Source organism: Dendronephthya gigantea, unplaced genomic scaffold, assembly GCF_004324835.1.
Source record: "Dendronephthya gigantea isolate DGI-Jeju-01 unplaced genomic scaffold, DenGig_1.0 000034F, whole genome shotgun sequence".
NCBI classification, from domain to species: domain Eukaryota; kingdom Metazoa; phylum Cnidaria; class Anthozoa; order Malacalcyonacea; family Nephtheidae; genus Dendronephthya; species Dendronephthya gigantea.
This window is the reverse complement of record NW_021163044.1, coordinates 958,605-984,354: the sequence shown is the minus strand read 5'-3', so window position 1 is coordinate 984,354 and position 25,750 is coordinate 958,605. Positions and strand designations below refer to the sequence as shown.

Genomic DNA, 25,750 nt, shown 5'->3' with positions numbered 1-25,750 from the left:
CGTTTAATTAGTGGTTTAAAGGTATACTGGGAAACTCCGATTATTATAACATCATGTATCTCATTTGCATTCCGGGAAATCCAAATAATAAGAATCATGTAACTTGATTTCTTTCTTTTTGTACTCGGGGAGTTCGAATTAGGTAGCATCACGCAGTGACAATTATAAGATCTCTTGAATGTCATGACAGGCCGGGGAAAGCTCAACTGTTATAGGATCCATGTATGCATTGACCATAAATTCTTCTGCAGACGAAACAGTTCATGATGCATCACTAACCACTGAAGAATGCACTGTGAAATTCAAAACATGCCAAAAGCGACCAAAGCATTGCAAAAACACACATTACGACCTAATTTACAATGTTTAAAATCATTTTTATATAAACTAAAATATTTCCACTTGTAATTTTTACAATAATATTGCAGAAAATCTCAGCAGAGATTTATCATTTCTTAACATTCACGCTACCGCTCCGATATTCATAAATTGGTCGTTTCAAAACATTCTCTGATTTGTTCTAGAAGTTTTCCATTGAGCCATCCCTTCTCGTTCACAGGGATAAACTTCCTCTCCTCTTAAACATAACCTAATATTCCCAGAGATTTCAAAATGAAGCCGGTGAAAGAACCATGGTTTACAGAAGCCTACATCGTTTAGAAAGATACACAAATATCGCAAGACAATATTTAAAATGGAAATACGAATCCGAGGGAACGAGTTTCCATAAAATTTTCATTATCATTTTAATTATAAGTTTATTATAGTACTGGTTGTTTGCCGGCTTCATTTTTTTAAAACTACATTCGTTCCCAGTTTCAAGTTCTACGAGAGCGAGCTGCATCAACGACGTCAAAGAGATGCTTTCCATCGACAGCAAGGACATGCGCAGCAGATAACATTTCTTTCTTATAACTATCTTCTAGCGTTGTGTCAACGTATTTCTGCACCGTCTTAAGTGCAGTGATTAGATCAGCCATGTCCGCTGACAACACTTTGTGTGCCATCTCAACCTGGATATAAAGAAGGCGCATTGAAATGTCTGAAGTTTTAAAAATAGATTATAAATACTGTGCAGAAAAAATATAACCTTGAATGTGGTATATGCATGTTGTGTGGTATAGGATATGGATTTACATGGTATATGATGTACGGTGTTGAATATGGTATAGTTTATGAAAGATGCAGTACTGGTATAGTATATGGTATATGGTTGGTATATAGCAGGCTATATATATGGCGTATAATTAGGTATGGTACATGCTAAGGTGTATATGTACTAAAGTTTATAGAGATGTATATTGATATATTGTAATAAAACAAAGCTAAACGCACCTCTTTATGCGAAGATTGTGGTAGTAGCCTAACTTCGTTATCTACTTCGGATAACAACGACCTTAAGGCATTTCCAACCTCCTAAATTGCATAAAAACATTGAAAAAATCATACCAATTAAGCCACTGTGTTGCACACAAAGAACATAAAATCGCCACATTAAGTCTGGCACTCACCTTGACCAAGAGCACAAGAGCTGTCGAGTCTGCGAAGTTGGATTCTCGATTAAGTTGAATTACAGTTCTGACGACTTCCGTTGTGCATGCAAAAACCTTGTCCCCAGTCCTGTCAATATCCTCGGTCACCTCTTCCGCCTCCGGTGGCGTCGGTGGGGGCTTAAAAAGTTGGAACCAAGTTTACTTTGATTTGTTTCAGGGTGAAAATTAATCTCAATATAAACATCGATGAAACCAGGACGTTTAACTCGATATTATTGCGGTGTTCTTTAATTAAAAGAGTCTCAACGAAAATAGCTATTTATACGGAGGATTATTGGGTAAATACAGAAGAAAACTTATGAAGAAATAACTTCAACTTTATCAGTTATGAATGCCTCTTAGTATGTGTAGTAACTGGCTGTATTCCCAGATACATAGATTTCGATAGATCTAATGTCAATTTTCTAAACTGTTAGGTAAAGGATACAGGATAGAAATTTGAAACAATCTATACTCACAACGCAACCGAATCTCACTCTGTTTACCCAGAGATCACTACATTGAATTTAAAAAAACAAAGGTACTAAATCTTATTTCATACCGGTGGAAATTTGAACGCACTGTTATCTTCGATCGTCGCTGCTTGTGGGCTCATAGAAGGCGGTGACAAATGAACTGCAATGGCAAACACAACAGAGAACGAAGTCAGCGTGGTATTGGTTCAATGGCTGGGGAAAGTTTCATCAGAGACAAATGATATACATACATTCGTGGGATGTTGTCTTTCCTGTTTGGATAAATGATCCGGACCCCTCGGGGTTATACGATTCCAAAACATCGTGTTCTTCGTTTTCTGGGCACGCAGATGGCAGTTTCTAGGAAATAAAGATCGCGTAAAACTATAGAAGACGCCAGTCCATTTATAAACGTAGCTATCCAAACTGTGTGGCAATAATATTCTCTATTGTACATGGCATTCTGCATACAATCCCGTGTTGCTAACATCAAAACACAAGCCAGTGAAACGACATGGTTCATAATTACCGGCGAAATCAATCCGACAACATTTGATTTGCTTTCTTCCTCCTGAAGCCATCTTGAATCTTCTTCTGACTGTTTCTTCTGTTCCTCCAGTTTCTCTCGAATCATTTCATGCTGTTGTCGTTGTTTTTCGATCATCTCCTTTTCCAACTTTTCTCTTTGTTGTTTTTGCTTCTGTTCTTCCGCGCCCTAACCGAAAAGAGAGATCAACGTCTCCATTTCATTTCCAGAACGACTCCATAATAGATCTTTCTTAAATTGACGTCAAACGCGGAAAGCCTGATGCTACACGAAGTTTGATTGGCTCGTAAATTTTGCGGAGCCAATGAAACTTCGTGTAACATCAGGTTTTCCGCGTTTGAAATCTTTATGAGGTATTTCATATTCAACATATCACGAATGTACAATACCTGAAAACTCAGAGGTCGAGAGACCCCACTGAACGTTTGACTGCGCGTGGGATAATAGGAAAGATGACTGGTCGGCGAGGTTGGTGATCGCGGGCCCCTCAACGTGACTTCTGTTGTAGCAAACTCCCTCTCCGTGGGACTGTTTGGTTTGTGATTCCGAGGTAACGTCCGATTGTCGTCAGTAGTATGGCTGGGATCATGATTACCATTGATCAACGTTTGTCGGTAATGCTTCGGTAACGTTTGACAGTCGGAAAGCGATCGGCGTAGTCCCGGGTTCAAGGCACGTGGATTTACACCTGGCCTCGATGGCTGGGGGGAGGAGAAATGACGAGTTAGGTTGTCTATGGTTAGATGAATAATTATAATAGTAATTTCATGTTTTACTGAGGACTGAGTGTCATACATACCTTGGGCGGAGCTGCTCCGGTATTTAATGCAGTCACTGTTGAAATGAGAAAGTTACGATTAGTGGAAGAACTGGAGAGGAAGGGGGGGGGGGTTTATGGAGAAAGGAAGTGGCAAGGAGAAGGGTCATGAAAGGGGGTGGGGGGAGAAAAATGGTAGGTGGGCAGGGAGGTTGCTGGAGAGAAGGAGGCAGGTCAAGGAACACAAGGTAAGAACGTACTTGATAAACTTGAATTTAACGCGGAGATTCTTGATTCATCGGTTGACTCCTGCCGCGTCATCTTTTCTTCTTGAACTATAAATCTGGAAGAGAGAAGACATGATTTCATACGATTCAAGGCGTTGTTTCATTAGGACAGGTCACTTACTTAAGTCTTCGTTTCAAATCATTTCCATTAGGACGCTTCGACGGTTCGTATGACCAGCAGTCTATCATCACGTGATACAGGGCTGCTGGACAATTCTTAGGAAATGGGAGTCTCTCTCCATTTTCTATACGACCGATGACATCATTGTTTCTGACTCCTTGAAACGGCTTGATACCATACATCATGATCTCCCACATACAAACACCTTGGCAAAAAAATACAGGCAAGTTAGTTCACTTATATAGGGTGTACGTGGTTGATGCAAGCCTATACAATATATATATTATGCTCACCAAACATCCACACATCGCTGGCTGTCGTGAATCGTCGGAAATTGATCGATTCTGGAGCCATCCATTTAATGGGTAGTTTGCCTTTGGAAGCTAAGGGTAAATTGGTAAAATTTGTAGATATCAATGCAGGCAAAGCCAACTTTTATTTAGTAACTACAACAGTATTTAGTACAATGAAATAAAGATATAAATGAAATCAAAGCGGAACTAACAGGAATATAGTGGAACTTCTTGAGCCAAGCCATTGTTATCTTAGTGTGTTTTTACCTTTATAATACGACTCGACCTCAAGCCATCGCGAGAGGCCAAAGTCTGCAAGTTTTACATTTTCAGGAGAACAAACAAGCACATTTCTCGCGGCAATATCTCTGTGTACAAACTTCTTGCTCTCCAAGTAAGATAAGGCCGTTGATATTTGGTGAATGTAAGTTAGCAACGAGGCCGTATGTAGTATATCCTTGTTCTTCTGTAGGTAGGATCGCATCTGAAATGAAACGAAGTAAAGAGATTGATGCAGCTGATATCTGAATATATATTCGATGTACATGAGAAACTCACCTCTCCGTGAGGTGCTAGCTCCATTATAATGTAAATTGGTGGGTCCATACAAAGCCCAATTAAACGAATGATGTGAGGGTGATCAAACTGTTTCATAACATCTGAAAATAAATTATATAAATGAGCAATATTGGGATCAATGATCAAGTGATATTTTCACTGGTATAAATACCCGACTAAAGTTGATATTTTAAGCAAAATCTGAGCACGATTTCTCGCATCGTTCCTCTATCATCATATACTCACATGCTTCTTCTAAAAATCTCTCCGCCTCGTCTTCGTCTTTACAAGTTTTTATTGCAACAGGGAGGCTATTTCCATCCTGCAGAAACGAAACAAAGACGTGTTGGCTGGCCTTTTCGTAAACAAAAAGCGTTTTGTTTGAACCATGTTTGAATTTGTCCATGCATGCGTGTGGCACAAGCTTGTTCCGCGTACGTTTTACCGCACTGCGGGATCATCAAACAATGATATTGTATCCCGGATTTCTTGCTCTTGTTCAGTTGTGCAGTAAATATCGTAGTTTTAACAATGGTACATCACCTTTGCTATCATTGTTCCTCTATGTACATCTCCAAACTGCCCCTCACCAATGATAGCACCAAGTGCTACATTACTTCTTAGAACTTCATAATGTTTTTCTAGCAAAAAGGAACACCGACAATGTCAGAAGTAGAGCGATGTATTTAGCTAAATGTTTGTTGTAAAGATGAATGTTTTAAAGGCTACATATAGTTCAGAAAAAATCACCTGATATTGGTTGCGAGTAATCATCGTCTACAATCTCAGCATAGTCCTCAAATTCTGTCAATAATAAAGTTAAACTCAAGTGTAAAGATTTTATAGATAACAGTCTACATTCTGGACCGTTCTCGGCAGTGGCCAACTGTCCACGAGCACCTTTCACTGCCAGATCAAACTTACCAATCAACTTGTTGTATGAAAAACTAAACACTTTGGGTCAGCAAATCAGGAAGTATGGGTACATTTAAAAGCAGGTGAAGTAAATTACAAAGTAGAAATAGCACAGGTTTTTTACCTTCATTTTGTGTCGTGGATGACAAAGACTCGTGTCTCGTTGAAGCACCTTCGCTGCTAGTTTGACCTCCATTAGCCTGATCTGTTACAGGAACGTTTGGTAATCTCCGGTCATCTAGAATTTTGGCACAAGAGGTGATGAAAAATCCTGGATTCTTCGTTGTCTTCAGTTCAGAATAGTTGTTATACTAATCTACTGCTATATTCACGAGCATAAGTGTTTTGCATAATGGATTTCAACTTGATGTGGTCAAACTCACCCAGTTTACGATTTAATAATGAATGTCTTTGACTCCCAACTAACTGACAATAACCATCGATCAATTCAGCCATCTCAGTGGCTTTGACGAATGAGGAAGTGGTGAAGACCAAAGGCTGAACAAGAAACATACATTATTAAAGTCCTCAAAGATTCCTTTTGTGAAATAGGATAAACCTCATCATGATGATAACATGATTAAAATGCTGAGTCAATATCTCCCAGGGTCTCTTTCACATTGAGGACACTTGCACACCTTTTTATTTAAATTGACCTGTAAGGTTAAACATGAAGACAACTTACCTCCTGGGTTCCCTCAACCCTGAGGTTGACTGTAGCTTTAAGGCTATCAGTGGGAGATGGTAGAGAGACCGTAGATGCTGCAATACGGCTGACTTTGATTCCTCGAATAAGGTTAAACTGTGCCATGTGGGTTATCTAAAGAAAAAAAAGAGATTCCTATTGTTTTTTTCATAAAAGACACACAATGAACCCTATGTCTGTATTTTAGGCTTTCTTAACCCGGACAATGTTACACATAAAGAGTGCTGTCTGGTATTAAGTTTATATACCTGACAAAGAAACCCAAACATGTCCCATGGTAGCCAATATAGTAAAGTATAAATACCGTTTAGAGGCTTTAGAATTTGTTTAACACCAAAGCTTACCACAGAGCCCTGTTCAGCTTTATAACTTATACCATCCCTTGGTCCTATCACAATGTCAACAGTAATAGTCCAACCACTCTGAAAAACATAAAATTGATGATGATTAGACCTTCCCTAAGAACCAGACAGAGGAATAATGGGCTTCATGTATAATCTTTGGATGTGAAGAGCAATGCTCTCAAACACAGCTGGATGTCATTTTAGCTGTCGGTTGTAACAATAGCACAAGATAATTTAAGATGCAATGTAATAATAACTGAACGATCAAAATTTAAATTTTTATGTGTGTTCAGTGATTACAATGCTGTAGTGATATCAGAATTTCAATGTATGAAGAAGCAAATAAAATCATTTTTTGTTCTTGTCCTCTACATACCAGACTATAATTAGTAAAAATTATTAAGGTGCTTTTCTAGTTTTTATACCCAGTGACCACTATTACCAGCAGGATATCACTTAAAAAACATTGCATACTTACCCCAAGGGAGCATTTAAATGTTTCAAGGTCAAATCTGTAAATAGTTGAAAGAAGGTCTAAAAACTGATGGCAACATTGTTCTTCATCAAGCTCTGAATATTGTTTGAAGTAACTGTTCAGTATTTTCCTCAAAGGCTTCGACTAAATAAATATGAAATATTCACTATTAATATCTTGTGTTTGTAAGAAGTAACTTCAGTATTTTTATAGTTAAATATATAGTCAAGTATGACAAAAGTCCAAGTGACAATTTCATTAACTTCCTGATTTGTTTGGCTTACTTTCATAGTATCGATTATAGTCTTAGGTAAAAATCTTGTAAATCCAACTTCTTTTCTACAAAAACATAAAGCTCAGTTAAAACATGTTCATATTGTTCTGAGCATAATATGGGCTGAAAAAATAAGGAAATAAGGAAGTACTAATCTTACTCTAGAATTTCAAAATTTGACTTCTTTTCTAATGCATTTGCAGGCATGTCCTTGAAATATCTCCTATGATTGAACAGGAAAAACGCATTAGGGAGTCAGTAATTCACATAAAATTAAGTTAGTCAAAAATCTGGTACCTCATTTCCAATGCACCTAATCTAAATGCAATATCTTGATCGGCCTTCTCTGCAATACGCTCAAGATAATCATTCTTAATCTACATAAAATGAATCAAATTAAACTAATCCAAAAAGGGCTTTGTTTCAGCAAACAATTGATGATTAAAATTAGCTGAATATTACCTGGTCATACAGGAAGAAGAAACTTGCTTTGTCTTTTTGATAAAAATCTTTTAAGTTCTCTGGGAAAAATTTTATCCTCAATGTATATCTAAACACATAATAAACAAAAAAAAATCACATGTGAGAATAGTACTGGTTCATCCTCTTAAATTCTTTTGGCTTTAAAAGAATCTTATGTTATGTAAAATCCAATTAATTGTGAAGTTTTCTTTTTGTACTGTTACCTGCATTCATCGAGAGGATGTGAGTTCTCGTATTTTGCTCTGACTTCTTGTATTGTAAACCATCGGCGTAGCCAATAAGCACTTTGGGATGGAGGGTGTTCTAACCTCATGCCAAAGAATGTGTGAGAAGACACAGCATCAACTCCAAGACTACTGATAACCAGATGAATGATTCCCTGCAGTGGAAAAAGAGAAAAAGTTTAAATGTAATTAATGACCAAACAGCATTGTCAAATTACCACCCAGGTGGTCAGATTTTGGTGTGATCTGCTTAATAAACATTATGTAAGCCATTAAGCTGCAAGAAACTCTACTCAATTGTATATTTCCCAATGCAAGGCCGCACCACTTATGCTGTAAGTCAAGACTTTATTGAAATTGAGTTCATCAATGAGTTCGAATTCCATTGAAGGCAAAAAACAGTAGATTCACTAATTATAAGTTTAATCAGTTCCCATCCTTTGATAGGAAAACCTTCATTCATTTGATATTGTGAATTTTGCATTGACATCACTTATAAATAACTCATGATGCCGAACACAAGAAATTTGATATCTATCATTTAAAAATATCTATATATTGCACGGTATCATTGCAAAAAGAACCGACAGATAAGATATTTGAAGAAAAAAAACAATAAAAAGCATAATAGATTAACAAAATACTGTTTAATTAGTGTTGATTCTAATTTCAATTTGGAATGCAAAATTGCTACTTGTAAAAATTTGGAATGCAAAATTCCTACTTATTGATTATGACAAAACTTCTCATTAGGGTGGGTCCATGTAATTGATGACAAAATAAAAACATGGGTTCAAATTATCTTCCCACTTGCACTTTTATTTCAAATTGTCTTGTTTAGCTTATCCATGTTTGTACTTAGCCTAACAGTCAAAGTAATATAAACAATGAGATATACGCCACAAGACATCATGTCTTCAATACACGACGACCTAATTCACAAAAATATTCACAAAATAAAGCTCGTTGTTTTGTTGTTTTACCGATTGTCTTCACGTTTAGGGAGACACTAAAAATATAATATCGGTACGTTAACTTCCTACCGGGATTTAATTAAACTAAATTTGGCCTAACTTTGCTGCCAAATTTATTTTTACGACATAAACAGAAAACGAAATTTATACACAAGTAACGTGGGTCTAAAATTGTACACAATCGAAAGCGATATTCACCACAAATTTTGTACCAGGAGATAAGCGATATAGCCGCAAAACTGAAGGGGAATTGAAGGGCTAAAAACTCACGCCTAAACTACAGACTGACGTTTGAATTACAATAACAAAGATTCTTGATATTTTTATAAACACTCGCGAGCGAGGAAGTTTAGACTAGCCGTTTAAAAAATGTCCAAACAAACGTAAATATAGGCAAAATTTCTAATGAACATTGTTTGTGTTCTTGGGACAGATAAAAGATGAATAAACGAGCTATAACTCACCTTTATATCGGTCGTATCGCCGCATTTAACGCATCGAAATTCGCCATTTGGTAAATGGACCTTTACCGTTGGCCTTTGATCAGTGCTGCCTGTACTCGCTCTATCTGCGTCTAACTTCACTTTCTTCTTTGATCGAATGCTAAACGTCTTTTTTGTTTCCCCTCGAACCATGTTGATATTACAGAAGTCAGCTTCGGCAGGGCACTCCTTCGTTTATTTTATAAAGATCCTTGAAATGGGGCAATATGACAGAAACTACCAAGTTCAATGGCCATGTATACACTCGAATTCTCGATGATAACAGTCAAATTAGGCCAGTCCGAGCAAAGCGATCGCGTTCCAAAGACGTGGCAATACGTCCAGGTAAAGAACAGTTCATATTCGGAGTCTCAGTTGTTGTAAATATAAAAATATTGGCGATTGAATGGACCAAAATAATTTAATAACCAATAAAACCAAGTCTTCGTGCCGATCTTTCTTTCTGATTTCCGTCTAGACACGCTATGAACTGTGGTCTATGGGTTCATACTTCCGGCTGTTTCCGTTAATATTGGTTAATGAATAACACGCGCCATGCAGGGCGTTCTTCCCCCCTGCAAACAAAAATAATTCTCTCCCCCCGTTCTCACCGCATTGGATGAGGTAAAGCGCAGTACGTTCAGGGGGTGGAAGAGAAGCATACGAAGTTACAGTATGAACGAAACTTGCGCAAATAATTAAGTTTTTAAATAACTGCAGTGTCCAATACGTTGTAAACAAATTTACAACAAATATTCTTTATCATCAATTTCATCAAATATGATGATTAGTTCTAACACTGTTCTTTGTTCAGTATTCGAAGAAATGAATCCCAAAACCTGCCTTTTTGTAACGACTGGGATAGAAAGCAGTTATTCGCTAAAAGCTGGGAATTGGGAAATGGTGCCTGACGAACTGATTCGTCGCGCCTTCTCCCTCAAGGTTCAAGAGTTCCTCTCTTTATGAATACTTCTAAAAAAAAACCCCAGCCCAATTACGCAAAATAGCAGGATGAAATGCTTCCTGAAGGACGTCAGTAAGTCACAAACATTGAATGAAAGGGATTATAGATTATAGTAGGCATGCATATTCCATTGCCAGAATATCTGGGTTATTCAGTAGTTGTCGATAGCTTGGATCAGGGATAATCGGCATGAAAACGACTGGCACATTTCATCGATTCAAAGAATGGCATTTCAGCATCTTCAGATTCATAAATTGTACTGCCCGCAATCTTGGACTAACATCTTACATTTCACAAATACAGTACCTGTCGGACTTCACTCATGCGTTCAAAATTGATAGCTTGCAAATATCAGTTGCGTGAGTCGGTGTATTTTGAAAAATGTAAATGATATATCTTGATATGAAGACTATTACTTCGCGCAGACTATATTGGACCGCTGGAAGTAAATGGTGGTGCATTACAGTGTCAGTTTTCTTAATTTTACATGTGGACTTTGCACGTTGTAAAACGGTAAGTTGGTTTAATGTTTCAGTTTATTATTATCTGAACAACACAGCTTCTTAACGGGTAAGATTTGATATTTAAGATCTTTTTGTCCGCGTTCTTAAAATGCTTCATCAGAAAAGATGAAAATCATAGCCACGATATAAACTATCTTGTTATATATTCGTTGAGAAATTTACAAGAGCGCACCAGAAATGATGATGTTTCTAAGTTCAAAATAAGATTGCAATTGAATACAGTTACTGTATGAGATTTCACTTTCAAAATGTATCCATATTTCTGACTTTCATGGCCAAATGCTATGATTAACCAATTAACCAATCGCCTTCAGTCTTAACCTACAAGTGAGGCCTAAAAATGAATTGATAATTCAGATTTTTCTATACTGAAGTAACACTTGTATATCAATGAAGGTAATTTCTGTACTTGTCATCTAATATAGATTAAAGTTTCTTCACAAAGAACGTCTAATGTTGAGAATGAATCACAACTAACGAACAGCATCTATTACATTGGAAAGAAACCAGGAAATCCTCATAAAGGTATAAACTCTTCTTTTGCAGTAAGGCAACAATTGACAAGACTAAAAGTCATAGGCATTCTTACAAAACAAGTATCTATATACCTGACTGGCTGCCCTGAGCTTTTCAAGCATTTTTGCATAGGTACAACGAAGAACCAAATACCACAAACAAGAGTTGAAAATATTGAAACAAAAGACAAACATGATGGAAATTTAGGTACGCGACTATTTCATCTGCTTGTCGACTTCAAAATTTAAAAACGTGGCTGTTCAATACTTGTGATCTAAGAATTTTTTACTGGCCTCAACAGTATTCTACCACAAAGACAGCACTCCAAAACCAAGGAAGAAAGCGTCGCTAGTTCCCAAATCCACTCCTAATGCAAACAATCCGCAGGGAGTCGGCGATGGTCTGGATTTGGGTAAGTCTCGATTGACTTCACAATGTAGGAAGTACTGTACTCTCTATATTGGACGGTCACGTAATTCCTGAGAGGAATGCACCGTAGGTGGGAAATTGGTTTGCCTTCATGCAGACAAATGTCACGTAGAGATATAAGCATACGTATTGCAACATCTTCTTTTTCTTCGTAAAGCGCGTGCGTCAATTTTGCGACGAAAATCTTCACCCACCGTTGTGGCGTCGTGTGTTGGTAATCAGGTGACGCTAAAGTGCGCAGCGGAAGGAAATCCTGCGCCTGAATTTACTTGGTACAAAGGCAAACAGGCGATGGATCGACAGAAAGTGGCTGAGTTTGATCTCAAGATTGCACCATCGCTGTTTACCAGAGCTAGTCATCTCACTTTAACACCAAACAGGAAAGATGATTTCGGCGAGTACCAGTGTGCTGCCAGCAACACGCTAGGAGCTACCCAACAAAGTTTACATAGGATTGTTCTTAAGGATAATGGTAAATGTCAATTATCATTCAACAGAATTACACTCACAAACACCACCACTTTTTATCATCATGATTATCAACATCACTCAAAACACAATCAATCTCTGTGGACCAAGGTTTAAACTCTTTTTCACAATCACCCATCGAGTGACTCCGTGATATATTCAACTCGTAAGTTGGCGGCGAATCTTATTTAAACCTCGAACTGATTTCTCCAAATATATATTTATATACAGGAGAGCAATTGTGCACGGAAAGTACATACAACAAAGACAAAAAGAAGTATAATTCAATTATTATTGGCACCGTATCTTCAGTGGTAATGCTGTTTGTACTTCTGGGAATTGCAGGATTTGTGTTTTGGCGAGTGAACCAAAGAGAAGCTGAATGTAAGTCTGCCTAACTTTTGTACGCAGTAACTGACTCGGAAACTAAAACGATATTGTTTTTCATAAAGCTATGAGATATCAATCCCAGGTTTGTTTCCTTAACCATTAGGAGCTGTTTAAGTGTATCAAGTTAGTTTAACCGCTTGTAACTTACTGCTGTGGTTCTAGTCTTCTAGTTCTCTGAGTAAGAATGCCGGAATAATTTTTTACATTAACTAGCGTACCAGCGATTGAAAACGTCATCAGCAAGTACGGAAACATTACAAGAACACATTGAAGGTAACCAGAAATTTAGGTAGCATCATAGTTTACTTTAAGGACAGATGCATACAGAATTAAAAAAATCACTGTTTCCACCATTTCGTAGCTTAACACCAAAGCTGAAGATGTATTGTGCTAGATACTCTCTGAAATCTTGAAATCTGTGAAACATTTTATTTTTAAGGACAATAATAACAGAAATAAGCTCACTTAATAAAGAACTCATATTTGTTTCATTCAGCGGAAACAAGTGGCGAGAATCATCAACCAAAAAATGATTCCGAAGAAGGGATTTTAAATGATGACTTTAATGCGAAAGAAATAGGTCGTTTGAGCAGTTTACTTGCAGGAGATTGGGAGAGACTTGCTCGATTGCTAGGCTTTCATCAACATGACATTAATGTGATACGAGAGGACAGCGACAAGACGGAATCACGATGTGCAGATATGTTGAATAAATTTAGACGAAGGCATGGCTCAAGGGAAACTTTGGCTGAAAGCGTCGAAGAAATGAAGGATATTGAGACAGCGACTGCCATTAGACAGAAATATTATAAGCACAATCCGACCGAATAGTTAAACTTAGACAACAGTTCTGGCATAACGATTGAGCATTATTAGCATTCAGCAATGGTAAATACATTATAATGAGAGTTAAAAATGACATTCCTACACTAGGACGCTCAGGTTGATTATATACTACTTTGTCAACGGCTTGTTGGTATTTACTAAGATTTTACTCACGTAGAAGCCGTCTGGAGCACTCTTGTATAGACATGTTAAACAACAGTTAATAAAGCATTGATATATATACAAAACATTGCGACATTTAGAAGCAAGATACAAGATTGCTAAAACGCGTAAGACAAAAGTTTGTTTCTTTATATGATGGAGTATCATCGACATTTGTATATGATCTATGAACACAATGTGGTCAGCCTAGAATGCTATCTTATCAATATCTGGCCATAGGGATTTGTTACATTTCTCTTTTCGTTCTTTATACCATTGGTACACGAGTTGTGTGTTGGGTATCCTTTTGAAGTAGAACCATCAAAACGGTAGACTGTAGTACTTCCTCTCATCATAGGTCCAATGTTTTCCCAATAGATATATGTCGGTACCGCATTGGAACTGCATGATCCTGCAATCTCCCGGACATGTTTACAAGAAATTGGGCCATTCACCTCTAGCACAACGCTTCCGTTACTGTCTTCACATTCATACCAGTCGTTTATGTTCGATCTGCAATTCAACAAGAAAGGAGGATGAATTGTGGGGCTTTTAGCTCTGTGGAAAGATCTGAAAACAATTGAGACAAGATTATCTTACTTTATTAAAACATTCTTTCCCATCATCCGCCAGAGTCTGTAAGCTATTGCACCAAATGTATCTTTGAGAGGAGGTGTTGTCGAAGTCTCCACATCTGCTCCAGGAGCTCGCCAACTCGGGCGAGGTTTGACAGCGTTTGTTGAGGAATAAAAATTAGCATAGTTTGTGAAAGTATAGCTGTAGACTAGAGTCCATCCACCGCCAAATAGGCTCATCTCACAGTGAACCAAAAATGGAGATTCGTCTGGTTCTGGTTGGATCCAGTATTCCTGGGAGCTTGATGTATTTGTACTTAGCTTTATGTGACCACAGCTCTTACCAGGGACATCTTTTCTGCTTCCAAGCGAAGCTGACAGTAAAATAGAAACCGTATGAAAAACACTCAGTGTGAAAAGGTCACTATAGCTAGTTGAATGTAAAATATTTCACCTTTAGTGCAAGTTTTGGCTGACTTTCCTGTTCCTGTTATTTCATAATAAGTAAATGAGTCATCTCTAGTGACATGGCCAGGATTAACTGATGCTTTTTCACTGTTCAGCTCACAGTCGTGTTCCTTCATCGTGTTTAACTCTTTTCTGTAGTTCACGGACTGACAGTCTGTTTCTTGTAAACACTGTAAACTACATTCCACGATTGATAGCGAGCTAATTGTGTCCAACAGGCTGTTTACTAATCGGTGACCTGGTACAAATTGTAAAGAACAAAGAGGTATGCAGTACATTTGAACCAAAATAACTGTACATTCACTATAAATGTCATTTAATACCAGGCACTGGTGCAATGACCTGGTTTACTGACTGTCCAGGGAGAGTAAGATAGCTATGCGTTATAAACAACAAATTCACTTTGGGCTTGTCATGTATTCTGAAGAATTCTCCAACAGAAAACACGAAAATGATTACCTTTTAAAGCTTCACGAAACATAACACCGCTCTTAGTCTCTTCGCAGATTTCAGCAACAGTGACAATTAGAGGAACAGCAATGGCAAGGCTGAGAAAACCAACAGACCTAATGCAACTCGTTTTAACCATTTTTGTGATCCTTGCAAATTTAAAGCGCTTTAATAGGCTGTCTTGCGACTATAAAGCCCTTCAAGCTGTCATCATATGAAAAGATTTCAATATCGCATCTAATTACACATCCTTGTTGAATCAGGAGGCTCAAATTATTTCGTGTAAATATTGCTGCGTTGGTCTGGAAGCTGATTAGTATTACTCGAGTTGGAAATCATGACCGAATCGAGGTTTTTTTAAAAAATAAAGTCTGTATATCACAGTGTAGGATCTCTTTAGGTTCTTCGGAACAGCTTCAAAGAATCCTGAAAGATAAACAACTCACAACTCTCTTCGTAATTGCTAAACATCGCTCATCACCTCCTAAGATGATTGTCTTTGACAGGCAGATGGCAGATACCTCTGGAAGAGGCCAAACAACTTCAAAGAGCCGAATTAGGAGGGAAAACAAATAAAAATTTGCTTCATTTAACGTCTTATTACTATAAATTACTTTTTCTTGATTGTTCCTAGCAAACGGCTAGGAAAAAAGATATTTTTAATTTACCAACTGAGAGTGTTCGAGCCAACTTTTCGTTAACTTTTTGTGTGCTGTGTGAATCACAGTGACATTTAATTACATTGAATGAGATTAGTTAGCAAGTACTACCCAAGTGGGCAATAAACGTACTGAATACAACAGATTTATCAAGTTTGACAAAAAAGCTCGTGTTATCAATAGACTGGTCTTAAATACTTTATCATTTACAATGCCAAATCATTTAATGGCAAAATAAGATTGCAGTTATTGAAATAAAAATCACCAGGAATCGACGATTGGATGATTGAAATAGTGCTTTAAATATGCAAAGACATTTGTCTGAGTTCCGATTTAAGAAAATAAGAAAGACATGTGATTCTTTACAGAGATGAAAATACTAAACTTTAATTACATTTAATACTGTTCTAAAACAGCGTATGCTGTTATCTTATCGGTGTTTCTAAGGTAAGAATATTACAAGATTATGAATATTATCCCGGAAGGTCTTGAAGGAACTGTTTGAGAGATGATAATGGAATTTATCACGAATGAAACGAACAGCGAAATCATTTTGTATATCTGTGAAATAAAAAAACCACAATCCAACCATGGTTAAATCTTTAAGCGGTCCAACAACGAATGCAAAGCCTGTTGAAAGAAAAAAAATGATTGTGAACTGATCTTATGCAGATATGAATAAAATACAGCCGAGAATAATTAAATTAATCCATAATGTAAATTAATCCAAAGACTGGATTTGCCAGTATTTTGAGACATCATATTAGCTATTCATTGTAGTAGAAACAGGTTTTAATAATGAACAGACTTTTAGGTCTCTATATATCTGTTGAAGTGGCATCAGTACAATGTTGGTTTAGTAGCACAATCTTAGTGATCTTACCTCATACAATGGTGATCGAGAACCATCTTTCTTGTGTTTCAATATACATTGTCTTATTCGTGTATGCCACAGTTCTAAGCTCTCAATTGTCATCTTGTTTGTGGCCAAAACGTACTCCAACAATAGACGCTCAAATCTTCCTTTATCTTCTTCGGAAGGCTCTGACGTGTCCATTGAGGCATCTAGAATAGTTGGATGGACATAGTTTCATCTTCGAGTCAAGCAAGTTTTACAACAACCACATTAATGATTCAGTCTCGCAAACGTTAAGTCTACATGTAAAGTACTAATTTATATTCACCTGGCTCTATCTCACTAAAAAGAACTCTCTTAGACTTCTCGACACTGCTCAATTCCTTATCATCGTCAGAAACGGGAGAATTTCGATTTGAAGTTATTGTGATGATGTCGTGACATTTAGAGACATCATTACAGTTAGTGACATCATTACTAATATGGTTGCTATTATCGTTATTGGTAACGTCATCTTGACTAGCGACGTCATTATTTCGGGTGACGTCACTATCAGTGGTACGGGTGACGTCATTATCGAAATCCGTGTCATTATGAGGGAGACCATTATGGTACGGGCTGGTGGACAGCATGCTGTCCAGCTCAGCGACGTCTTTGGAATCGCAGTTGCTAATCTCACTGGTGGCAATACTAAGTTCTGCCTCGCTCAGACGATCCTTGATCGTCGGCTGTTGCTTGACTCTATCGGAAATGTTTTCAGTGTTCAGGCTGTCGAGATGCGTTTTCAAAGCTGTCTTTACATCGTTTCGCATGCGCAGTGAGTTGATGTAGTGATTCGTTAAGACGTCTGGGTTGTCCTCGTTCACTGCCAACTTGTCTGCAAGCTCGTCTTCGATCGTGCTAAAGAAAGAAAAACAATATCTCAACTTTGCTAATCACAGAAAATATTCATTTTTTTGTAAACTGGAATCCCCGCCTCAATATAAAGAGAAATAAAACTTGAATGCTTACCTCAACGTCTTTACACTTTCCACGTCAAATTCTTTACTTTCACATTCCTTTTCATCCACAATTACCACATCATCGTGTCCATTTGTAACTACAGATTCTCCTATTTCATCCTCAATTCTATCATTCGTTTCCTCGCTGTCCTGTTGTTTCGTTGATGTAAATTCCTTCACTGCCGGAGTCGAGACTCTTCTAAAACGACCACGTCGCTTCCTTCCTCTTCGTTTTGGACTAGTCTTCTCGCTCACGATCTTAACGTCATCGCTACCCTTCGTATCTTTAACCGCTGGTTTCTGAACGTGCGAAGCTGATCTCGTGGGCATGATTTCTAGGAACGAATTATTTGAAATATAAGAAAAGCAGCGACATAGTGAACGATGTGTAATTAACCAAATGGTTATTACAGTCAGCTTTTGCGTTATTCCGAACATAATAAACATTGCAAGTTGCAATGCAATTCTACTTTTAAGAGATGTAAATTAGTGAAGAGTCTTGCGGAAGAAAAGTGCATGAACTATATTTTTCTTTGATACAAACCTAACGGAATTGCCTCTTCTGCTTCAAGACCTCGCACACGACGGCTCATTCTCGTGGTTGGCTCTGGCTGCTGGGTTTCGGAGATAGGAGGATTCTCGACAGTAGTGATGACCTTGGCCGGCGCAACTGGGAAGAACTTCGGAGCGCAGATATTCCTTGAATCACCTTGAGAGATACGAGAGGATATTGGAGGATATGTAGCTTCAGCTAGTACAAAATAATCAGATTGGAAAAGAAACAACTCACCTCTTCTTTTACGCGAGGCTGCAATATCTTCACATGCCTAAACGAGAACAAAATAATAAGCACGTGTCTCTATAACAAGAGAGATTCATTTCCCTAGCGCAAACTGATCTTCGGGAACACCGAGGGTGTTTGGGGGGTACCAATAGTGCTTAAGGGAAACTAATAGTGCCTGGTGGATACAAAGGTGGTTGGGGAGTACCAATGATGCTTGGGACGTAATACCTTTTCAAAATCCAAATCCAACTGAGACTTGATCAACGAATGAGCGCAATCTTTCAACGCGCATGCTCGATGACGTATCAGGCGATCTGTGCTATCCTCGTTGGGGTTATACTCCAGAGCATTGCTTGTTATGAGATCAATGTCGTTCAAATACTCGGCACATGTTTGATACTGATGACCGTCCACCTTCTGAAGCATTGTAGTGAGGTCCATTGGATTCTCAATAACCTCCAAATAATCTGTGACCTAGCAGAAAATCAAGAGGCAAGAAGATGAACTCATTTCTGAACTTTTCTTCTTGTATTTAGCCGTCCAAAAAGACTACAGATTATTGTGAAAGCTGGGTGAAAATTTTAACCAGATATCTATATTTATTCAGCACAGTTTCTCAACTATGGTGGCATAAAGGAATGGTATACAAAAATACCAATCTTGAGCCACTTTTCCCCCCGTTTTTTTACGAAAACTCCCTAGTGCTCTACAGTCCATGAGGAGCCCTGCAGTGCGTGTTTTGGGTCATATATAGTTACCTCTTCCAAATCGACTGGTTTATAAAATTCTTTGAACTTTCTGTCGCTCATCAATTTCACGGTAATTTCCCTCAGGAAGATTCGTAATTCTCGCAACGTGTTGTCCTCCTGATCACGCACTTTCTCGAGTTCGGCCACGCTTAGTTCACGTGGTTCGGGTGCCGGAGCAACTGGCAGAACTTCAAGAGGTTTCTTTGTCTCTGAAACAGAAGATGGAGATTTATGATTAAACTTTATATGATTAATTGGTCCGAATCTATCCAGTTCATATCGCGCTCATATTTCAGCCAATCAGGACTCAAAAGGGTTCTCGAAATAGAAAGCCATTCTGCAGTATTTAATTGATGATATCTTTTGTTATTCTTTTTGAAACTAGACGAAATTTTGTGATTATGTTTAGTTATAAGAACTATATATACGTAACGGTAAAAATCTTAACAAAGAGACTACTTACTCGTCGCTTTTTCTACGCAGGGTAGTTTAAAAGCTTCAGTTAAAAAGAGAGGTTCTAAATAAGATCTTCGCTCCTTCTCTGTCGGATAAAGAACTTCGAATACCTGAGTTTGAAACAGGAAAACTATGATTAGGGATCTTCACTGAGGCCTATTGAGGACCGTAATAGGAAAGAGGTTTAATCTTAGGAGCAAACTAACAGTTTCACAACAACAACAACAACAACAACAAGACCATCACTCTATGATAACGAAATCAAATCACGAGGGAAAACACTCACCTGCTCACAGCCGCGCGAAAACAACGCAGCCAAGTCTTGTGGTATTTCACAGGACGGTAAATCGCATGTGGCCAATAATAAAAGTGGCAAACCAGGGGGGAGATCGTTGACAAGCGAGAGGAATGTTGCTTTTAATGTCTGCGTAGTTGTATCCCACAACGAGTCGATATGAGGGAGGTATATTATAGAAGGCGCAACACGGCGTGCCTCTCGAAAGATCTGGAAGAAAAATGCACCAAGTCAGAGAGATTGAGTTGCATCAGTTGTTCATATCCCTGAAAATTGTCACCGAAACGAGGAGGCCAGCCCGCAAGACTGGCAACCTTACCTGTGCGCAGGCTTCTTCAGCCGTTTTAGATGCACATCCAAAGAGCGCCGGAAGATCTAAACAATGAACTGGAATATGTTCCATCGAATGCAGTAAAGCTGGGCTTACATGTGTTGACTGCCCCATGCCGCGCCGGCCGCAGACCAGAAATCGCGGGCGATGGACGAGTTTTGACGTCATGGGATTCTCATCGAAATAATGAAAGCGGTTGGCAACCCCGGAGGTCTTGATTCCGGCACGTCTCGCAGCACGTGCGTCTCTCGCTTCTCGAGCAGCTTCGGAAGAATTCGGATCGATCTCGTATATGTCCGCTTCATCACCGGCATCGTCGGAGGACTCCGAGTCACTCACGGCGAAGTTGTTCAAAGAACTTCCCGGCGATGACTCTCCGACTAAAATAAACAAACAAATAAGGTAGAGATGAAAGAGAATTCACTGACAATCAAGTACATTTCGAGCGCTTTAAGCAACAGATAATGATCCGTTACTGGGCCGATTCTGAACTAGATTACCTGTTTTGCAAACTGCTGGTGAGAATATCCTGGTAAGCATGCTCCACGATGTCTTTAAGACTTCATGTAGTAAGGGTCTTATTGAGCTCGAGAGCGCCCGTCCTGGTGAGACGACAGCGCGCTGACACGCTGGGACCATTGTCTTGATCGCTTTAGCAAAATCCTTGCCGCTAACGCGGACGCTGCTAACGTCCAGCACGAGTTTCTTCTTTGAGGCGTAGATCTGCGGATAGCGACGTCGTAGAGCGAATAACGCAGCCTCGGTGCACAGAGCTTTAATGTCCGCCCCGCAGTAACCAACGCACTTATCCGCGACTTCATTGACGAAGTTTTGAGTCAATCTTGGTTGCCATGCCTTCGTGTGGATGGTCAGGATATTACGTCGAGCCTGAAGAGCATATGTATTAAATAACGTAAAAACAATCCTGGTTGGTTAAACTCAATTCAAATTGACTTAGTTCAAATTGACAGTACCTGCTTATCGGGCAGTGGGAAAATGAATTCTCGATCGAAACGGCCAGGTCTTCGTAGAGCAGGATCGATGGAGTCTATACGGTTCGTAGCACCTATGACGACAATCTCCCCTCGGTTATCGAGCCCATCCATCAGGGCGAGTAGCGTTGAGACAATTGAACTATGGATCTGATCTTGACGACTTGAACGAACTGGGGCTAAACCATCGATTTCATCGAAGAAGATTATTGATGGACGCATTTTGAATGCCTAGAAGATGAGGTGAATATGTGTTGTTAAAGCTGTTGAGATTTAATAATTTAAATGACTGTGGACAAGCTCCTAACTAAATAAGATTGTCGCTATAGTATCATCAGACAATGCAATTCATACAGCTATCTAAAGCAGAAGTGTCTTGTTTGCTTGCCGCTGTGCAGAAGAGGGAGAGGTAAGACAACTCCCACGACAAAACACACAAGCAAGCTTCGTTTCAAGAAACCAATAAGTTTACCTTAACACAAGGCAAACACAATTGATTAAAAGAAACACAATTACTTTTCCACAAGTGTAACGCAGTCCTACAACGTGTCAATGTAAAGACTGCTGACTAGCTTGTGGTACGCGGAACTAGGGGTGAATATTAGAATCCAGAGGTGAATATTACAGAGCATGTAAGCGCATGTAAACAGATGTATGTAGACCATCAGTAATAGTGATGAAAGAGACGTGTGTGTACCTGGTCAAAAAGAAGTCTGAGTTGTCGCTCAGATTCCCCAACCCATTTACTTAAACAATCTGCACCTTTCCTCATAAAGAACGCCACTTTCTTGTTATCTTGACTGCATTCGTTAGCCAGAGCTCGAGCCATTAGCGTCTTGCCTGTTCCTAAGAGATGCAAGATGATCGTGAATTCTGAATGTCGCCAATCTGGTATGACATTCGTCCTATGAAATTTTTTCGTATGGTATGAAATATATTCAAAATCTGCGACTCAAACCTGGTGGTCCGTGGAATAAAACTCCTCTCGGCGGGTTCACTTTGAATTTCTCGAAGACTTCAGGATACAACAAAGGAAACACGACCATTTCTTTCAACGATCTCACGTGTTTACCGAGGCCGCCGATACTTTCAAATGTGATCTGAGAAAATAAGATCCGAGTTATACTTCAACTCAACTCGCTATCATATAAATAAAGTCATCAAACAACTGTATGAATTCTTGAAAAATGAGGACCAATCTGGCTGCTTTGGGGGGGAGGGGGTGGGGTGGGGGGGGGGGAAACTGAACTGCAGTTGGATGCACGAATATCTGCATGTGCAAACCTGTCCAATAAGCCGCCTTGTGCAGTGTCAAATCTCATCTCAATAACTTACGGATCTGTCAATATTCATAGGATCAACATCAGCTAAGCTTGATCCAATGCGCTCCCGATCAGCCAGAACACCTTTATTAAGATCTCCAACATCAAGGTTCATTGGCAGGCAGCGGTTACGAGCCTTCGCCATACTTTTTGCTTTACGTCGCTCAAACTTTCGATCATCAACGTCTTCATCTAGTAGTGAACGAAGCCACGTATTAAGAGCTTTGCATAGTGCATGCGTTAAAGATGCAGTGGTTGGTATACGCATTCTATTGACGAGTATTGTTGGTGAGTAATCAAAAACAATGACAGTTGTACCCAGGTATTCAATGACAGTTATAACCAGGTATTCAATGACAGTTATACCCAGGTATTCAATGACAGTTATACCCAGGTATTCAATGACAGTTATAACCAGGTATTCAATGACAGTTATACCCAGGTATTCAATGACAGTTATACCCAGGTATTCAATGACAGTTATAACCAGGTATTCAATGACAGTTACACCCAACCACACCTATAGCACCACTCAAAGACCACACCAATCACATTGACGTTATATTACTACCATCTTTCCCTATCTTCAAAGATCGATAACTGTACCTGACGATGTTGAACTTTCATTGATCGTCTTCCTTTTCAATTTGTACTTTTTTCTAACAGGTGAGAATGGCTGTTTGTCGGCGCAAGCTCTCTCCCGAATATGATGTTGAGAACCTGAGAATAGTCCCCGTCGTGAGCCATGATCTGTTGAATAAAATAGAGGGAATTACAACTGATAGTTGATACACCATTTAGTTTTACATTTTTGAAAAATCAAAACACAGTAATGCACGTACAAGATTTAGGTGGAGGTGCTGTGTATCGTTTTGTGACTGGCTTATTTTCTCTCAACTTGTATCTTCGCTGTGGTGTATTCTCTTCATCATCAGACCTGAACCAGATTTTTAATTTCATGTTGGTTTTTATAGAATTTACATGACTATTGCAAGCTAAAGATATCTTACACAAATTTGGTATATGTTCTCTCTCACTAACGATCTTTTATACCCACTGATTATACTTCCCTCCCTTCCCAAGGACCCTTCCTCCTCTCCTAAGTATCTTACCTCCCTCCCCAAGGATCTTACCTCCGTCCCTCCCTCCCTCCCCAAGGATCTTACCTCCATCCCTCCCTCCCTCCCTAAGGATCTTACATCCCTCCCAAGGATCGTCGTACCCCCTCCCCAAGGATCTCAACTTCCTCGCAACAGATCATAGCTCTTAGCAATAACATATCATTACTCAGATTCATCATCTTTTTCCTCTTCATCTTCTTCTTCATCCTCTTCTTCATCTTCCTCATCATCATCATCAACTTCTTTGTCCGATTTTGCTTTACCCTTTATCATGTCATACATGCTGACATAACCCGATTGATTCTGAAATTCAAAAAGACACCTTTAGCTTTAGTAAACCTAACAACCTTTAGTTAAACCTGCATTTCCAACCAAAGGTAACGTAAGAAGTTCCCCAATACAAACCAACCAAAATATTTAAAACAGACTGCAACTCAAATTCTGGGTTATTATCAATGATAGACTTTTAGCAGCTCATATGTCAAGAATGTGGCAAACTTTAGAAGGTTATCTGGATTATCTGGACTCTGCCAGATGATATTTAACAAATGCAGGTGGTTGATGGGTGGTCATGCTGATGTTTCCCGCATACATCTTAAATACCATCAAGCAGAATCTGAAATGAGCAGCAAGTCACCGCAAGTAAAATGTGTATAGTTGTATATGCCCAAATGGGGAAAATACCAACATTGGTAGAATATATGATATTGGATCAATAATGTTGTTGCCATGGTAACTGAAGTAATTCCAGAAAAGATTACATAATATTTGAGAAAAGTAACAATATATTTTCCAAGTATAATATTAAGACATAACATATGAAGAGCTTTGCGAGACAACAAAAATGAACTCATAAACTTGCAGCAAAGTAATGATAAAGATTTCGGCGGGAAATTTGAATAGGAATAGCGATATGCATTAAAATGAATATTGAATAATAATTTCTCGTAGAAATGTTTATATATTTCAACAGACCTCTCCCTGTGAGTCCGTTTCACCATCCTCCAGCACTGATCCTCGTTTTTTATCATTTCCAGAGCTTTGCTCCGAGCTTGGAGCTAAATAATCGCCGACTAATTTACGAACAAGAGTATGCTCATTCAAACTTTGAAACACCTTGCGACTCTCTCGATGGCTTCGTCTCACAGCCGTAGGTTCGTCTCCTGTTTTCAGTGTTTTGGAGCTCTTTTGTTGTTTTTTCGAACCTGGAAAGGCAAGCCGTTTGTAAGAACATTTCCCTATTTACCAAAATATCGGAAAAGCAAATGCTTACGCTTTGTTTCCGCAGACGAGACGCTGTTTCGTAACTTGCTGTTGGATATCAACAAATTACGCGGACTTTCAAATTCGACATCCAAACTAAAGGACCTGTTTACATCGAAAAAAATCCAGTTTCAGTCTATTTTTTTGCCCGTAGGGGACATAAAGTGATTACAAGGAAATAGGGATAGATATTTAAATGATATTTTTGGACACCAACCGTGTTCTTGGTCTTGAACGAAGCTTCTTTGCAATATTTTCTGATTCCTTTGTGCTATCTTCCTGGCGTCTTCGTTTTCTCGAGGGTCCCTTTACCTCATCTTCACTTGAATCAATTTGTAAGCAATCCTGATAAAAAAGAGAATATAAATAAACCTAAAAGTTTTTTAACGAAGCGAGAATCCTGTCCAGATCGGTAACCAGAAACTAACCTAATCTATTATCATGAATTTTATGATATATGAATAGACGGTAATAAATTCACAGTCATTTGAAAATGGCATTGTACCTTATCTATTTGCACTTGTTTTCCCGATCGGCGTCTTGGACGCGCAGGAGAAATTGTAGTTAATGTTTCGCCTTTCATTTTATCACCTTTACTCATATTTACACGTAAAAGTAGCCCACAATATTGGCAATTTATCCATAACGAAAGATTGGTCAGCCATTATACCGGTTGACCGCGCCATTAGGGACATTCAAGAG

The 25,750-nt window shown here is 38.7% G+C and overlaps 4 protein-coding genes across 4 annotated transcripts; 1 reads left to right on the top strand and 3 right to left on the bottom strand.

Moving 5' to 3' along the window:
- Positions 1–356: 356 nt before the first annotated feature.
- LOC114525562 (focal adhesion kinase 1-like) lies at positions 357–9,912 on the bottom strand. The gene is made up of 27 exons (XM_028546946.1): positions 9,431–9,912; positions 7,972–8,147; positions 7,748–7,835; positions 7,583–7,662; positions 7,446–7,508; positions 7,296–7,350; positions 7,015–7,155; positions 6,537–6,614; positions 6,172–6,306; positions 5,870–5,984; positions 5,611–5,724; positions 5,322–5,375; positions 5,115–5,212; positions 4,818–4,893; positions 4,572–4,672; positions 4,281–4,497; positions 4,014–4,103; positions 3,721–3,925; positions 3,573–3,655; positions 3,355–3,389; positions 2,945–3,256; positions 2,538–2,723; positions 2,260–2,368; positions 2,095–2,168; positions 1,512–1,670; positions 1,336–1,416; positions 357–1,013 (listed from the first exon to the last, which is right to left on the bottom strand). Exons 1-27 carry the CDS (start codon positions 9,599–9,601, stop codon positions 819–821), a joined length of 3,291 nt encoding a protein of 1,096 aa, XP_028402747.1. The 5' UTR covers positions 9,602–9,912; the 3' UTR covers positions 357–818.
- A 629-nt stretch (positions 9,913–10,541) lies between these two features.
- On the top strand, positions 10,542–13,610 carry LOC114525563. Its single transcript, XM_028546947.1, has 8 exons — positions 10,542–10,925; positions 11,362–11,461; positions 11,585–11,659; positions 11,754–11,864; positions 12,039–12,353; positions 12,581–12,733; positions 12,953–13,012; positions 13,236–13,610. Exons 1-8 carry the CDS (start codon positions 10,800–10,802, stop codon positions 13,568–13,570), a joined length of 1,275 nt encoding a protein of 424 aa, XP_028402748.1. The 5' UTR covers positions 10,542–10,799; the 3' UTR covers positions 13,571–13,610.
- Positions 13,611–13,761: 151 nt separating this feature from the next.
- Positions 13,762–15,358, bottom strand: LOC114525346. Its single transcript, XM_028546605.1, has 4 exons — positions 15,229–15,358; positions 14,756–15,007; positions 14,327–14,675; positions 13,762–14,239 (listed from the first exon to the last, which is right to left on the bottom strand). The coding sequence occupies exons 1-4, from the start codon at positions 15,356–15,358 to the stop codon at positions 13,942–13,944; spliced, it is 1,029 nt and encodes a 342-aa protein (XP_028402406.1). The 3' UTR covers positions 13,762–13,941.
- Positions 15,359–15,863: 505 nt separating this feature from the next.
- LOC114525561 (ATPase family AAA domain-containing protein 2-like) lies at positions 15,864–25,715 on the bottom strand. Its single transcript, XM_028546944.1, has 23 exons — positions 25,554–25,715; positions 25,266–25,393; positions 25,059–25,153; positions 24,761–24,990; positions 23,952–24,088; positions 23,507–23,601; positions 23,271–23,414; positions 22,678–22,856; positions 22,301–22,442; positions 22,040–22,188; positions 21,325–21,573; positions 20,851–21,238; positions 20,339–20,730; positions 20,011–20,229; positions 19,732–19,834; positions 19,278–19,477; positions 18,748–18,993; positions 18,526–18,562; positions 18,280–18,444; positions 17,746–18,070; positions 17,063–17,634; positions 16,762–16,943; positions 15,864–16,508 (listed from the first exon to the last, which is right to left on the bottom strand). Exons 1-23 carry the CDS (start codon positions 25,647–25,649, stop codon positions 16,473–16,475), a joined length of 4,509 nt encoding a protein of 1,502 aa, XP_028402745.1. The 5' UTR covers positions 25,650–25,715; the 3' UTR covers positions 15,864–16,472.
- Between the last annotated feature and the right edge of the window lie 35 nt (positions 25,716–25,750).

Excerpts from the sequence above, each read along its gene's own strand:
- LOC114525563 (XM_028546947.1), top strand. The coding sequence starts at position 10,800 with ATGATATATCTTGATATGAAGACTATTACTTCGCGCAGACTATATTGG. Across the intron at positions 11,660-11,753 it reads CAAACATGATGGAAATTTAG|TATTCTACCACAAAGACAGC; the intron begins GTACGCGACTAT and ends TGGCCTCAACAG. Across the intron at positions 11,865-12,038 it reads CGGCGATGGTCTGGATTTGG|CGCGTGCGTCAATTTTGCGA; the intron begins GTAAGTCTCGAT and ends TTCTTCGTAAAG.
- LOC114525346 (XM_028546605.1), bottom strand. The coding sequence starts at position 15,358 with ATGGTTAAAACGAGTTGCATTAGGTCTGTTGGTTTTCTCAGCCTTGCC. Across the intron at positions 15,008-15,228 it reads GTTTCGTGAAGCTTTAAAAG|GTCACCGATTAGTAAACAGC; the intron begins GTAATCATTTTC and ends AATTTGTACCAG. Across the intron at positions 14,240-14,326 it reads GGAAAGAATGTTTTAATAAA|ATCGAACATAAACGACTGGT; the intron begins GTAAGATAATCT and ends GTTGAATTGCAG.
- LOC114525561 (XM_028546944.1), bottom strand. The coding sequence starts at position 25,649 with ATGAGTAAAGGTGATAAAATGAAAGGCGAAACATTAACTACAATTTCT. Across the intron at positions 21,239-21,324 it reads TCCCACTGCCCGATAAGCAG|GCTCGACGTAATATCCTGAC; the intron begins GTACTGTCAATT and ends TATGCTCTTCAG. Across the intron at positions 19,835-20,010 it reads TTTCGCGCGGCTGTGAGCAG|GTATTCGAAGTTCTTTATCC; the intron begins GTGAGTGTTTTC and ends TTTCAAACTCAG.
- LOC114525562 (XM_028546946.1), bottom strand. The coding sequence starts at position 9,601 with ATGGTTCGAGGGGAAACAAAAAAGACGTTTAGCATTCGATCAAAGAAG. Across the intron at positions 7,509-7,582 it reads TTAGGTGCATTGGAAATGAG|GAGATATTTCAAGGACATGC; the intron begins GTACCAGATTTT and ends GTTCAATCATAG. Across the intron at positions 1,014-1,335 it reads CACAATCTTCGCATAAAGAG|GTTGAGATGGCACACAAAGT; the intron begins GTGCGTTTAGCT and ends CTTTATATCCAG.